Source organism: Vicia villosa, linkage group LG2 (genome assembly GCF_029867415.1).
Source record: "Vicia villosa cultivar HV-30 ecotype Madison, WI linkage group LG2, Vvil1.0, whole genome shotgun sequence".
Classification (NCBI taxonomy): Eukaryota; Viridiplantae; Streptophyta; class Magnoliopsida; order Fabales; family Fabaceae; genus Vicia; species Vicia villosa.
This window is the reverse complement of record NC_081181.1, coordinates 155,959,518-155,972,413: the sequence shown is the minus strand read 5'-3', so window position 1 is coordinate 155,972,413 and position 12,896 is coordinate 155,959,518. Positions and strand designations below refer to the sequence as shown.

At 34.3% G+C, this 12,896-nt stretch overlaps 2 protein-coding genes across 2 annotated transcripts; one reads left to right on the top strand and one right to left on the bottom strand.

Annotated features, from left to right (window-relative positions):
- Positions 1–871: 871 nt before the first annotated feature.
- On the bottom strand, positions 872–1,249 carry LOC131650411 (cysteine-rich repeat secretory protein 38-like). The gene has a single exon (XM_058920123.1). It carries the CDS (start codon positions 1,247–1,249, stop codon positions 872–874), a length of 378 nt encoding a protein of 125 aa, XP_058776106.1.
- Positions 1,250–6,437: 5,188 nt separating this feature from the next.
- LOC131650410 (protein MAIN-LIKE 1-like) lies at positions 6,438–7,096 on the top strand. The gene is made up of 2 exons (XM_058920122.1): positions 6,438–6,686; positions 6,797–7,096. The coding sequence occupies exons 1-2, from the start codon at positions 6,438–6,440 to the stop codon at positions 7,094–7,096; spliced, it is 549 nt and encodes a 182-aa protein (XP_058776105.1).
- Positions 7,097–12,896: the final 5,800 nt, after the last annotated feature.

The following is a 12,896-nucleotide window of genomic DNA, read 5'->3' as shown; positions in this document are numbered from 1 at the left end:
GGTATTTTGGGATTTTCGCTGGGGAACCCCCATAGAGAGGTGGCTAAAGAAATTTTCTTGTTTTAAACTAAATATCATACATTTATATTCTTTTTTACAACATATATAAATACATTATTGTTAAAAATTAGTTTTTTTTTGTTTGTTTTTTAGTTTTGAAATTATATTTATAGCCTCTCAAATTTGTAAATATATGAACTTTTGGTCTCCAAAACTTGAAAAAAATCATCAAAAATTACTAAACTAACTATCCAATTAAAATAGAGTATGTAAAGTAATCTATATGGATACTTTGAGTCAGTTTGTTATATTATTTATTCAATTTTTTTTATGAAATAAATTTAAAAATAGTTTTAAAGTTATTTTAAACTAATTTTAATATCTAGTAACATAAATATTCATTATTAAAAATTACAATAAAATCAAAATTACGTAATTTATTTAAAAAAATATTTATATCTAAAAATTTATAGTAAAAATATAAAATACCTAAAATAACTTATATAAAATTTATTTAAACTAATATTTAATCAAGCTTTTTTTTAAAAGAATTTATATTAATAAAAATTGATCTTGGTTGAACAAAAAAATATAAGATTAATTACTATATCCGGTCTATGTAAAAAATTTTACACTGTCTCTCTACTATCTCTTTGTAAAAAGTTTTACATTGGCAATTGATTTTTATGATCTTTTATATTATTTTTATTTTATAAGTGGTTAAAATAAAAGTTAAATTTTTTTCAATTTAACTTGTATAAATTTTTTCCACGTGCATTTCAATTAAATTAAAAAAATTAAAAAACATGTAAATTTCGAGAAATCAATGGATTAAAAATAAAATTAGTATGAAATCCATTCCAATAAACCATTAAAATGATAAATTACCTGATGAAGAAGATGAAGTTACGTTGTAAAATGGATAGAGTTCATATCTAACGACACACGACGCAAGCATAGCACTTGCACCCTCTTCACCACCGCAACACTCCGCCAAACTCCTAATCGCCATTTCCAAACACATCTCATACTGAGGACTCGTCAAATCCGTAACACACTGCCCCAGTCCATAAACTGTCAACGACGTTCTCGCAATTCTCACTTCTCCGGTAGCAAATTTCTTCGCCGTCGTCGAATGCGCCGCCTTAACCGCCACCTCATTCAACAAACCATACACCGAGTTATTAAACAGCTCAAACTCAACGCCGGAGACTTTCTTACCGTCTTTCAGATTCAACCTCGGTTCCATACTGTAAAACTTAAAATACTTGAAAGGCTTTTTGAAAACTCTATTTTAGTTTTTAAAAATTTAAAAACTAAAAACTTGTTTGAATATAATATTTTACAAATGTGTTTTTAAAAACTCTTCACAATTTTTCAGTTTTTAAAAGCAAAAAACTGAAATGGCTAAATTGTGTTTTGATTTTTACTTTTCAGTTTTTAAAAACTAAAAACAAAAACTATTTCAAACAGACCCTTATTCGTGTAACGTAGCATGCACTCTTCGTACCAAATAACAGCTTCCGTTTGGTTGTTACAAAGCCGTTTAATCTGTTGAGCGGCGTCAGTGACGCAATTTTGACAGGTGCTTGTATTGACGTCGCCACGACAAAGAAACATTCCATTAACGGCGTTTTTTGTTCCGAAACCCATGATCGTCGTGTAGTAACCGTCTTGTTGTTGGGAGGAGTTAGTTGTGTGAGAGTTTAAGAGGACGTTGATGTTTGTTGATAGGGTGCTGTTTGGTTCGTATGTTGTGGTGTCGTTGCAGTAAGAGCCTTTGTATGTTGGAGATGCTTGTGTTGTTAAGATTAGAGTGAGGAAAGCAAACAGGGTGTAAGCTGTATAGGAGATTTTGCAGATGTGTTTTGAAGTAGAAATCATTGTTTTGTTTTAGATAATCAAACAATTTTTTTCATTCTAAGGGATGATGATTCATATGATATTGTAATTGTTGTTAGCAAAGGATATAAAAGGGATTTGATTTTGTTTTTGTTGAATGGCTGGCTATGTACAAGGGAATATAGTAATATAGAATGTCTTTTTGACACTTTTTATATTTTTTTAAATTTTTATAAAAGTTTTTTTCTTAAAATAATATATAAAGTATTTCTTTTTAAGGATTGTGATGTACTAATTTTAAAATATTTTACACTGACAATACATGTGTATTTAAAGCTTTTATAGAAAGGATTTAATAAGAATATACCAACACTATAGAGTAATTTTACACTATCAGTAAAATTGTAACCGTTAATTTTTATAAAAAATTGATTTTATTGAAAAAATGGGTGATGCTCTGACAGTGTAAAATAGTTTTACACTGTCAACCAATCACAACCATGTATCCAATTAAAACCCTCTTTTATTTTAAAAAAATTTTAATGACATAGCAAATTTGTGATTTTCTATTGAATGACTGTCAACTGTATAAAATATTTTATTAGGATAGTGCACACTACTTTTAAATTCTTATAAAAATGCCTTTTTTGACATTTCTTTTAGGTCTCATCACAAATAATAAATAAAAATTTAACTAATATCTATAGATATTATAAGATCATACATTATCGTTAGACTTTTAAAATTGTTGATTTTTAAAATTGTTGATTTTTAAAAATGTTGATTTTTAAAATTGTTGATTTTCAAAGTATTGCAATGGGAGGCAAGTTGGTAATAAGTCAATAACTAAGTCTAAATTTTCCCACTTTGTGATGAAATTGTCAATAAAGGTACTTTTAGGAGCAAGTAGTAAAATAAGAATGCAAAACATAAGAAACAGTGGATGCATCACAATTCTTGAAACTTTAGCTTTTATTTTTATTTTTTTAAAGAAAAATTGCTCACTTTTTAAAAATGGTTTTTTGAGCTAGAATTTGCACACTTTTTTTTAAAAAATTGTTCTCATCTTTTACGTTAAATATGTTATAATCTACTAATTATATTTAATTTCTAATTTAGAACATTATATATAGTATAAAGTATGAGTAATGCTATTTAGTACAAAAGAATTTCAACAAGAAACACAAGAATGTACCTGTGTCATTAATTTAATGAATAATTTTTTAATTTATTATAAATTAAGTTTCCTTTTTAATAGGAATCATGAGGTGATTGTGATAAAGAATGGTGGAAATTTATTCTTGCTTTTCTTGTTTTTACTTTTTTTTACTAATGATTTTATTTAATATTGTCATTTGAAAAAAAAGTACAATTTATTGATTTTTTAATCAACCATTGTATATGTTTGGTTTTTTGGGATGGGTCACCTCGAGTGGAACAGATTCCAATCCGACTCCATTAGAGTTTGTCTCGATTGATAACTCGTTCAGCAGAATAAGATTGGAATGAGACAACTAATAGGCACATTGATCATGGTGGTCCAAGACTAAAACAAAAAATGTTATAATTAATTAGAAACAATGCATAAGGGGAGGGCATTAAGATAAATCTTCTTCAAGTCTAAGTTGGTCTTTCACCCCATAATAATAAACCAATTCTAATAGGTCGACTGTCTCTCTCTTCGTCATGCTGAGTTTTATTGGGTCATAGCCCATGATAGGAAGAGGCTCACCCCGTCTAATATAGAGGAAACATACGTCTTAGTCGTACATGACCTCAAGACAATGGGCATTGCCATAGCCCAAACAAACTTGTCTTTCCAATTTTTGTAGTTAGAAGTGTAAGGGAAGAGAAAAGCTCGCCCATGTATGTCACTCGCATAAACCCATCCACCTCTATTTACTCCTTTAGTCTCCTAGAAGAAGAAGAAAATGCTCGTTGTAGGAGTGATATTGAGACCCTAATAAAGGATCTCGAAACCTCTGACAAATGCTCAATTATTCAGATGCAACTTTCAAGATGTTCGATTGTAGGAGGGAGAAGAGAATACCGACCCCAAAGTCCTCGATCATCCCAGTATAAAATTGAAATAATTCTTCCTCCACTCTGAGGCTGCCACATGCAAATCTTCTCGCCCAACCAATACGACTCCAATATCCATAAGCCTTTTTCTTAGTGTTGCACATCTCCACATCTATATAGAAAGCTTGTATTCAATCTTCTTTAAGATAGTTTGAGTCAATATTCATAACTTATTCACAAAAAGAAGGTCTAATTAGAAGTTGAGAGCCTCATGATGTATCTAGCAAGACCTAGGGAAGAAGACATTAAGTTAGTGTCGCTTTCACTAAGCGCCTCACTCCCCGAACTACCGCTATATAAACTATCTTGACTCTGAAAAAACTTCATTTCTATAAAGCTCAAGTCTACTCTCCACACACCCCATTTCAAGCTTTTCAAGCACTAAGCCCATAACTCACACCTCTCGACATCATTTCGGGACTCTGCGACCCTCTCAGATGAGTCACACTCTCAAATAAACCCCAAGAAAGAAGAAAAGAAAAACATAGAGGAAATATGGTATTACCTAATATTGTTAGCGTTTGTTGAAGATTTAAAAAAGAAAAATGTAGAGATACTTGTTGCAAGTTTGTGAGGTGAAGCAAATATATGAGACAAGATGAAGCCTATTCATACGATTTGAGTGGTACACAAAATGACGATTGAATTTAAAGTTATCTTCCTAGGATTGCTGAAGGTATGAATAGATAATGTGTTATTCTTATTTTCAAGACATTTGGCAATCATCATAACTAGTGTAAGTGGAACAATCAAGCAACAATTTGACATTAGTCGATCACACTCAAAGGCCTTCACACCTGTAAAAATTATAGCAAGCTCATCCAAAAAAATTCTTATGTAGAGGCGCGCGCAGAGCAATCGTTAACTGGTCTTAGAAAATCATTTATTCTATATGTGTCTCATGCTTGAGGGGCTGCATACATGTCAAGTATCTTGGTAGGTCTTAGGAAAGCATTTCGTCCACACGCGACTCATACCTGAGAGGTTGTGTACATGTTTGATTTCTTGGGCCGAGTCACCACGACTGGGTCGGGTTTCAGGCCAAACCAATAGAGCCCGCCCCAATGGATAACTTGGCCAATATAATAGAGTCGGAACGAGACAACTGATGAGCCAGGTTGATCATACAAAGACTAATACAAAGACAATATTTAATTGAGATACGACGAATATCACACTTATTATTGATTGAGAGCATTATAGTATGCAATTTAACAACCAAGTCTAATTGCCAATCACCATTAAAATATCACAAGAATCAGGAATAAACACATCAAATAGTCTTTGATGGACCTTAAGGGAAAATATGGACACAATTTAGAGAATAGGCAATTGACAAGAACACACATAAGATGGACACATCAAATAGTCTTTGTGAATAGAGTTATCATTAATGTACTTTTAGGAGTACACACATAATAAGATGAGATGAAAAAAACTTGAACTGAATAAAATTGAGAAGTATAAAGATATATTCTATTTTTAAAAATTTGTATAAGAATTATTAAGGAAATGAGAATCCTTAACAATTTTAAAATTTTATATAAAATAAAAGGCCATTTAATTAGTTTATTATATCATGTAAATCACTTTTAATATATGTTTGTTTTTAAATATAAATTTATCATGGTAAATAAATCTAAAAAATATATTTTTTAAAACCGCTATATATTTTTGAAATATTAAAATTATTATAATTGTTTTTAAACAATTTTTTTATAGACCTTCCTACCTTCTTGTTAACCCCTAGCGAAATTCCATAAATGTCCATATAATTCGGAGATGCATCTCCGAAGACGTAAGAAAGGATTATTTCGGAGATGCATTAACGAAATTATTATTTTTTTAAAAACGGTGTTTTCGGAGATGCATATCCGAAATAGCCCTTTTTTGCGTCTTCGGTGATGCATCTCCGAAATATGCTGTGTTTTTCTGTTATTTCAAAATAGCCACCCTCTCATTTCATTCTACCAAAAAACATTAAAATTTCACCACCACACCCATTTCGCCAAAATTTCTACACAATCTAAAGTTGCTCTACAACATCAAAGGACTCAAAGGCACACTAAAAGCTGCAAACAAATTGTAAGTTTCTAAACTTTAAACTCTATTATTGATAATCTTGTTAGGGCTGTTAGAAATTAACAAAAAGTAGTTAGTTAAAGTTATTAGCAACATGTAGTAGTGTTTGGTTGGTACAAATTGAATTTTTAATGGTTTAGGGCAAGAAATAGGGACTGTAAAAATGGAGAATCGCAGGCGTTTTCAGAAATGCATCTTCGAAATCACCTCTGACCAGTTTCGGAAATGAACTTCCGAATTTAGTCTGAACTATTTTTTTATTTTCTGAATTGTTTCAACGTCTTACTTGGTGTAATTTTTTCAAGAAAATGTCAGGAAACCAGACACGACTTAGACAGGGTAGGGAGACCCAGAAGGTATCGGCTCGACGCTAGTGGGCTGCGCAGCTAGCACCGACACGGGGACATGGTCGAGTACGAGTGCCCATCCAAATGAATGAGGCGCCTACAGGTTTCTCATTTGGATCGAGAAGTCGGCTGGCTCGGGCGATTTCCTCCGGTAAGGATGAGGTACGTGAGGATGAGGAGGAGGTGGGAGTTGAGGAGGAGGAGATACCGGATGTTCACCTTGAGCACGACAAGGATGATGCGGAGGAGGAGGGCTATCCGGGAAGGCCTGCAGACACATCTGTGTTAATTTACTATCATGACCATGTCACTCGACGAGTTTGGGAGGGCGATGTTGTTTTTTATTGTACTTTATAATTTAACCATTTTTTATTTATGTTTTTATTTCACTTTCTTCTAACGGTTTAACTAACATTGTTTTTTGTTTTTTTTTGTTGTGACAGGAACGGGTGACCATAAAATCCGTGAACCATGCGCAGAAAATATTTGATCTTTTTAAGACATGGGCTCAGTGGTTTAATGACGTTGTAGCTAGGAGCGGGCTTAGCCGGTTATGCATGACCGAATATAGTACCATCAGCCACGACATGCAGGGGACATTTGCTGAAAGGTGGCACAAGGAGACTTCGTCTTTCCACCTTACTGTTGGGGAGTTGACGATCACCCTACATGACGTGGCCTGCCTTCTCCACCTGCCGATCATAGGGAGGTTACTGGGTGTTCGCATTAGGCATAGTCAGTAGCAGTTGCCTATTTATGTTTTATTCATGACTTTTTTGTATTCGTGTTGTACATTTTGACACTGAGCACTTACCCGTACAATTATTTTCCTATTTATAATACTTGTATTTTATTCTAATTTACGTGTTATATTCTGTCGATTCTGTTATATTTTGTCGATTAATGTAAAATATGGGATTAATTATTATTTTGAAAAGAAACAAAAAAACTCAGAGTATATTTCGGAGATGCATCTTCGAAATTGGTCTATATTCTATTTCGGAGATGCATATTCGAAAACACCCAAAAATGGATGTTTTCAGAGATGTATCTCTAAAATAATTGAAAATGTGAAAATGAGTGATTTCAGAGATGCATCTCTGAAATCTAGGGGTATTTTGGGGTTTTCAGCAGAGGTCATCCCATGGGGTCTATAAAGAAATTGTCTTGTTTTTATGTACGACGCACACACCGTTATTTTTTTTAAATTAAAATAGTAACATTTATACGAGTCACACGCGGAGGCTCTTCTAGGTTTTTTTTTCTAGATTATGTCTGAAACAGCAGCGGTGCCACCACTTAGCTACATGAACTTATTGAACATAACATGAAAACAGACTTCACGTTGAATAAGGATAAAAATAATAACATTAATGAAGAAGAAGTCAATGAGTCAACGATCGTGAACAAGGTGGTGATTGGTATGCAACATAATCATTGGAGAAGTAATATTTCGTACGAAAATATTGTAACCGGAGAAGATATAGTCACGATGCAAGATGTGGAAGGGGAAGATATTCTACAGCAAGATGAATGCAGTGAATTCGATTTTTAAGGGATAAAATTCAAAGAGTGTAATATTAATGGATATGAGTGCCCACAAACTATACTTTTCAAATACGAGGAGAAGAGAACTCATAGACCATGGTGACGTGGTGTTATTGTGAAGCTGCTAGGACGGATAATTGGTTATAAGGCACTGGGGACATGTGGGTAAGGAAAAAGATTATCGATATAATAGATATAAGTCATAACTATTATTTGGTATTCACACATGAAGAAGATAAGAATGCGGTGTTATTTGATGGGCCATGGTTCATATACTACCATCAGACTTCCATTCGGAGAGTGACTCTATTGTTAATGTTTTTTTTTGGATTAAAATCACATGACTCCCGATTGAGTACTATGATCTAAAGTGTTGCATGTTATTGATGATCTGGTAGGGCGCACAGTAAAAGTGGATAGAAACACGATACAACGAGAAAGAGGGAAGTGTGCAAGGATATGTGTTAAAGTGGATATATTTAACTATGGGTTAAATGAAATTCACCCCTGCCATTAGGGCGAGTTTCGGGTTCGCCCCCCTGAATTTTTTTTTTAAAGAAGACACCCTTATAAAAGTGTAAAGCCAAATTCACCACACTCTTTTACTACACTTGCTGACATGGATTTGACTGAATGACTGATGTGGCAAATGAGTAATTTTTAAAAATAAATTTTGAAGAAGTAACCTTATTGTTAGGTTCCCCCCCCCCCCCCCCCCCCCCCCCCCCCCCGTGAATTAGAAAAGCTAGGTTTCATAGTTTGGGTTGGAGAAGACGACTTGGAAGCGCAGCGCAGTGGAGGAAGAACCATCCATGGACGACAATGGCGAATCTTCAGAGGTTAGTTCCCTTAATCGATGTCTGAAACTTGATTCTACCGTGCATTGCTAAATTTTCTTACATTATGTTTTACATTTCAGAACAATGTACTGTTTAATGTTGTGTTTCGACACGAAGGAGAGTTTATTCAGAATAATGATGGTGAAACCATTTACAAGGGTGGTGTTTCTACTCTGATTTCTGGGGAACATATAGATGAGTGGACAATGCACCATGTTCTTAACTTAGTAACTGGGTGGGGGTATTTAGAAGGGTCTTTTAGGTTGTGGACCAAAATAGTTGACATAGACCCTAATTACTTTCAGATTAGTAATGATGGGGATGCCTATGATTTTGCTGCCTATGGTTGTGCGATGCAAGTGGATGGGGAAATTTTTGTGGAACATGATCCAAGTGTAACTGGTAGCACCCCTAAGATTGTGTCTGATTTAGAGGTTAGTGATGAAGAGGTTGTTGAAGGTTTTAATGATAGTGAAGATGAAAGGACAATTGCCATTGGTGATGGGTTTGATGAGCTTGATGGTATTGATGTCACTTTACCAATTAGGGAGGGTCCAGTCATTGCAGGTTTGTTACCATGTCCAAAGAATAAGAAATTTGATGATGATGATGAGGAGTACCTTAGTGAAGAGCTTAATAGTTCTTACCTTGATAACTCAGAAGATGACAAAAAGCCTAAGTTTTAGAAGTTTAAGAAAGAACAACTTACAAAGGACTTTAAGTTTAAGTGGGGTATGGAGTTCACTTCCCTAGATGATTTTAGGGAGGCTATACATGAGTGGACAATTTTAAATGGGAGGGAAATAACATTTGTAAAAAATGAGGGATATAGGGTCAGAGTTGAATGTAAGGCCAAGTGTGGTTTTTTAATGCTTTGTTCCAAAGTGGGCCACTGTTGAAAGTATTTGTGGGTAAATATTTTCTGTAATATATCGTATCCACAGGGATTGGTTAATATCACTGCCGTTCTATAGTTGTTTATTTTGAGTTAGGAAATTTGGTTTGGTTTGTTTTATACTTCTAATAATATCAAAAGCAAATAATAAAATAAAAGCAAGTAAAGGACTTTGTGTTAACAAATAAAGAAAGATGTTGAGCCTTTAGGGTTCATCAACCTAATCCTATACAATTATCAATTAATTCCCAATAGAACAATCCTTTGAATCACTATCTTCACTTATCCTCAAATAAGATTCCATGTCTGCAAATCAAATTAGATAAACTTTTACCGGTATGAGATTCGATCTCTCCAAATATCAATATCGATAATTGTAATTAAGAACGATAATTATGAAAACCCAATCACAATTCCATCTCTGCAAATTATAATTGAATCAATATAGTAACCTAGGGAAAAAGTAAAAATCCTCTCTTTCGATCGAAGATTCAACAATGATGTAAATTAAAAGCAAGGTTTCTTATTGATAATGAATTCAAACAATTGTTCACAGGAATTAATTAATGGTAATGTATATTCATAGGTTAACTACTACCTTAGACTCAACAAGAGGGATTTAGCTCTCCATAGACATGAAGAACACACAAGAATTAATGGAGGGATTCATCTTCATCAATGGAATGTCTTCGATTGGTAAAGAATTGGCCTTCAATTGTTATTCTTGGCTGCAATCTCAGAATGCTCTCCTAATTTCGCTCTTCACAAAGTTCTCTAACCACCCTTTTTCTCTTGGAAGCTAGGGCTTTTAAACAGAATTTTTGGGCTTTTAACGCCGAGGCCGCGGCGCGGCAACGGGCTGGCGCGGCGCGCTCCTCGAACAGAGATATTTTCGCGGCGCAAGGAAGAACTCTCGCGGCGCGACCTTTGCAAAAACCAAATTTTTCCTTTGCCTTTGAGACTTCAAGCTCTCTATCCTCCTCATGTTCTTCTTAAGTTCCAATTCAGCTCAAAACCTGCAACAATAACACCCACAAGTGATTCGATTTGCTTTATACATGAACTAAACTTATTCAATTCAATTCTTCATAAAAACCTATGGATTCATCACATTTTGCATTGGTTTGGAGACTAAATCACTTCTATTAACACATGAATTTACCATTAATTTACTCCTAACAGCCACAAGCACACATATGCAATTAAGACTATAAAGGACACCCACACATGTGCTAGGGTTTTGGATAACAAAACTGCAAATTCAAAGTGGGTGGCCAAAGCAGTGGTAAAGAAAATGCAGACTTGTGACAACTTGAGGATCTGTGATATTATTCAAGATATGAGGCAAAATTATGGAGTGGGTATCACTGTGGGCAGGGCATGGAAAGCAAAAATGATTGCAAGACAAATGATAGAAGGGGATGCAGACAAGCAATATTCAAATTTGTGGAGATATGCAGCTGAACTGCATAGGTTGAGTGCTGGAAACACTGTAAAGATCAACATTGAGAGACCACCACCTTCCATCCAACCAAGGTTTGGTTCTTTCTATTTCTGTTTTGAGGGATGTAAAAAGGGTTCATAAATGGTTGTAGACCTTTTATTAGGGTGGATGGCTGTCATCTAAAGACTAAATATGAAGGTCAGTTGTTGATAGCAGTGGGGAGGGACCCCACTGATCAATACTTCTCACTGGCCTTTGGGGTTGTTGAAACAGAAACAAAAGAATCTTGAAAGTGGTTTATACAGCTGTTAATGGAAGATATTGGAATAGAGAATAGATATGTATTTATCTCAGACCAGTAAAAGGTATTGGACAAGACATGTGGCCTGTGGTTGAAAGTGAAGATCTCTTACCTCCTACCTTCAAAAAGGGTCCTGGTAGACCAAGGAAACTGAGGATTAGGGAGACTAGAGAGGAAGGTGCTAGGAGGAGGTTACCTGGTGTGTCTTATAGGTGCACTAAATGTGACAAGGTTGGGCATAATATTAAGTCATGCAAGAGCAAGGTGCAAGATCCAAGTGCCTTGAAAAGAAAGGTATGTCATTAGTGGATATTAATATTGCAATTTACTGTAAATTATATATTGATAATGCTCATTATGTTGCAGAAAAAAGGGCAATTGAGAACTGCTACTACTGCAAGTGCAGACATTCCATGTGCTAGTGCAGTCCAAATAAACATAACCCAAGTGAGGTCAATCCAAGTGAGGTCAATCCAAGTGAAGTCAATCCAAGTAAGGTCAATCCTAGTGCAGACAATACAAATGAAGTCATTCCAAGTGAGGTCAATCCTAGTGCAGACAATCCAAATGAAGTCAATCCAAGTGAAGTGAACACAACTAAAGCCAACCCAACTAAAGTCAGTGCCAAAAGCAAAGGAAAGGCTCAGGTGAAACCAGTGAGAAAGAGGGTCAGTAAGAGAATTAAAGAAAATTGGTTTAAAAAACCAAAACCTTTCACAGGTCCTGGGTCAGTACCAGAAGAGCCATTATGCTTGACAGAAGAAGATAACAATGCATCACAAAAGAAGATGAAGACTACTCCTAAGAAGAAATTGAAGAAGACCCCAAAGAAGAAGTCTATCAATGACTTGTAATTTGCAGTTATTAGTTTACTATGTCTTTTGCACACTTTGGTGCTTTTTTGTAATGACTTAATTATGCACTTTGGTACTTTTTTGTACTGACTTATTTATGCACATTTGTGCTTTTTGTAGTGACTGAATTATGCACATTTGTGCTATTGGTAATGACTGAATTATGCACATTTGTGCTTTTTGTAATGACTGAGTTATGCACATTAGTGCTATTGGTAATGAATCAATTATGCAGTAGTTTATGAATCAATTTGTGCTATTGGTAATGAATCAGTTATGCACATTTGTGTTACTTATAAGTGGTTTTCTGAGTTATGCACATTTGTGCAAAAGGTAATGAATCAATTATGCAGTAGTTTATGAATCAATTTGTGTTATTTGTAATGAATCAGTTATGCACATTTGTTTCCAAGTTTTAAACAGAATCAACAAACTGAATTATGCACATTGGTAATGAATCAGCAAACACTTTTCAAATTTAAAACAGAATCAGTAAACTCCTTCCATTAAAATCATGTTTCCAAGTATATTACACATCATTGAAATTACATCATTCAACCCTAACCAAATTAGTCTACTGACCAAAAGACAAATTACATGAAATTGTAAATAAAACCAAAAATCAAACAACACAAGACAAGGGCTATCTTAAGCTGCATATT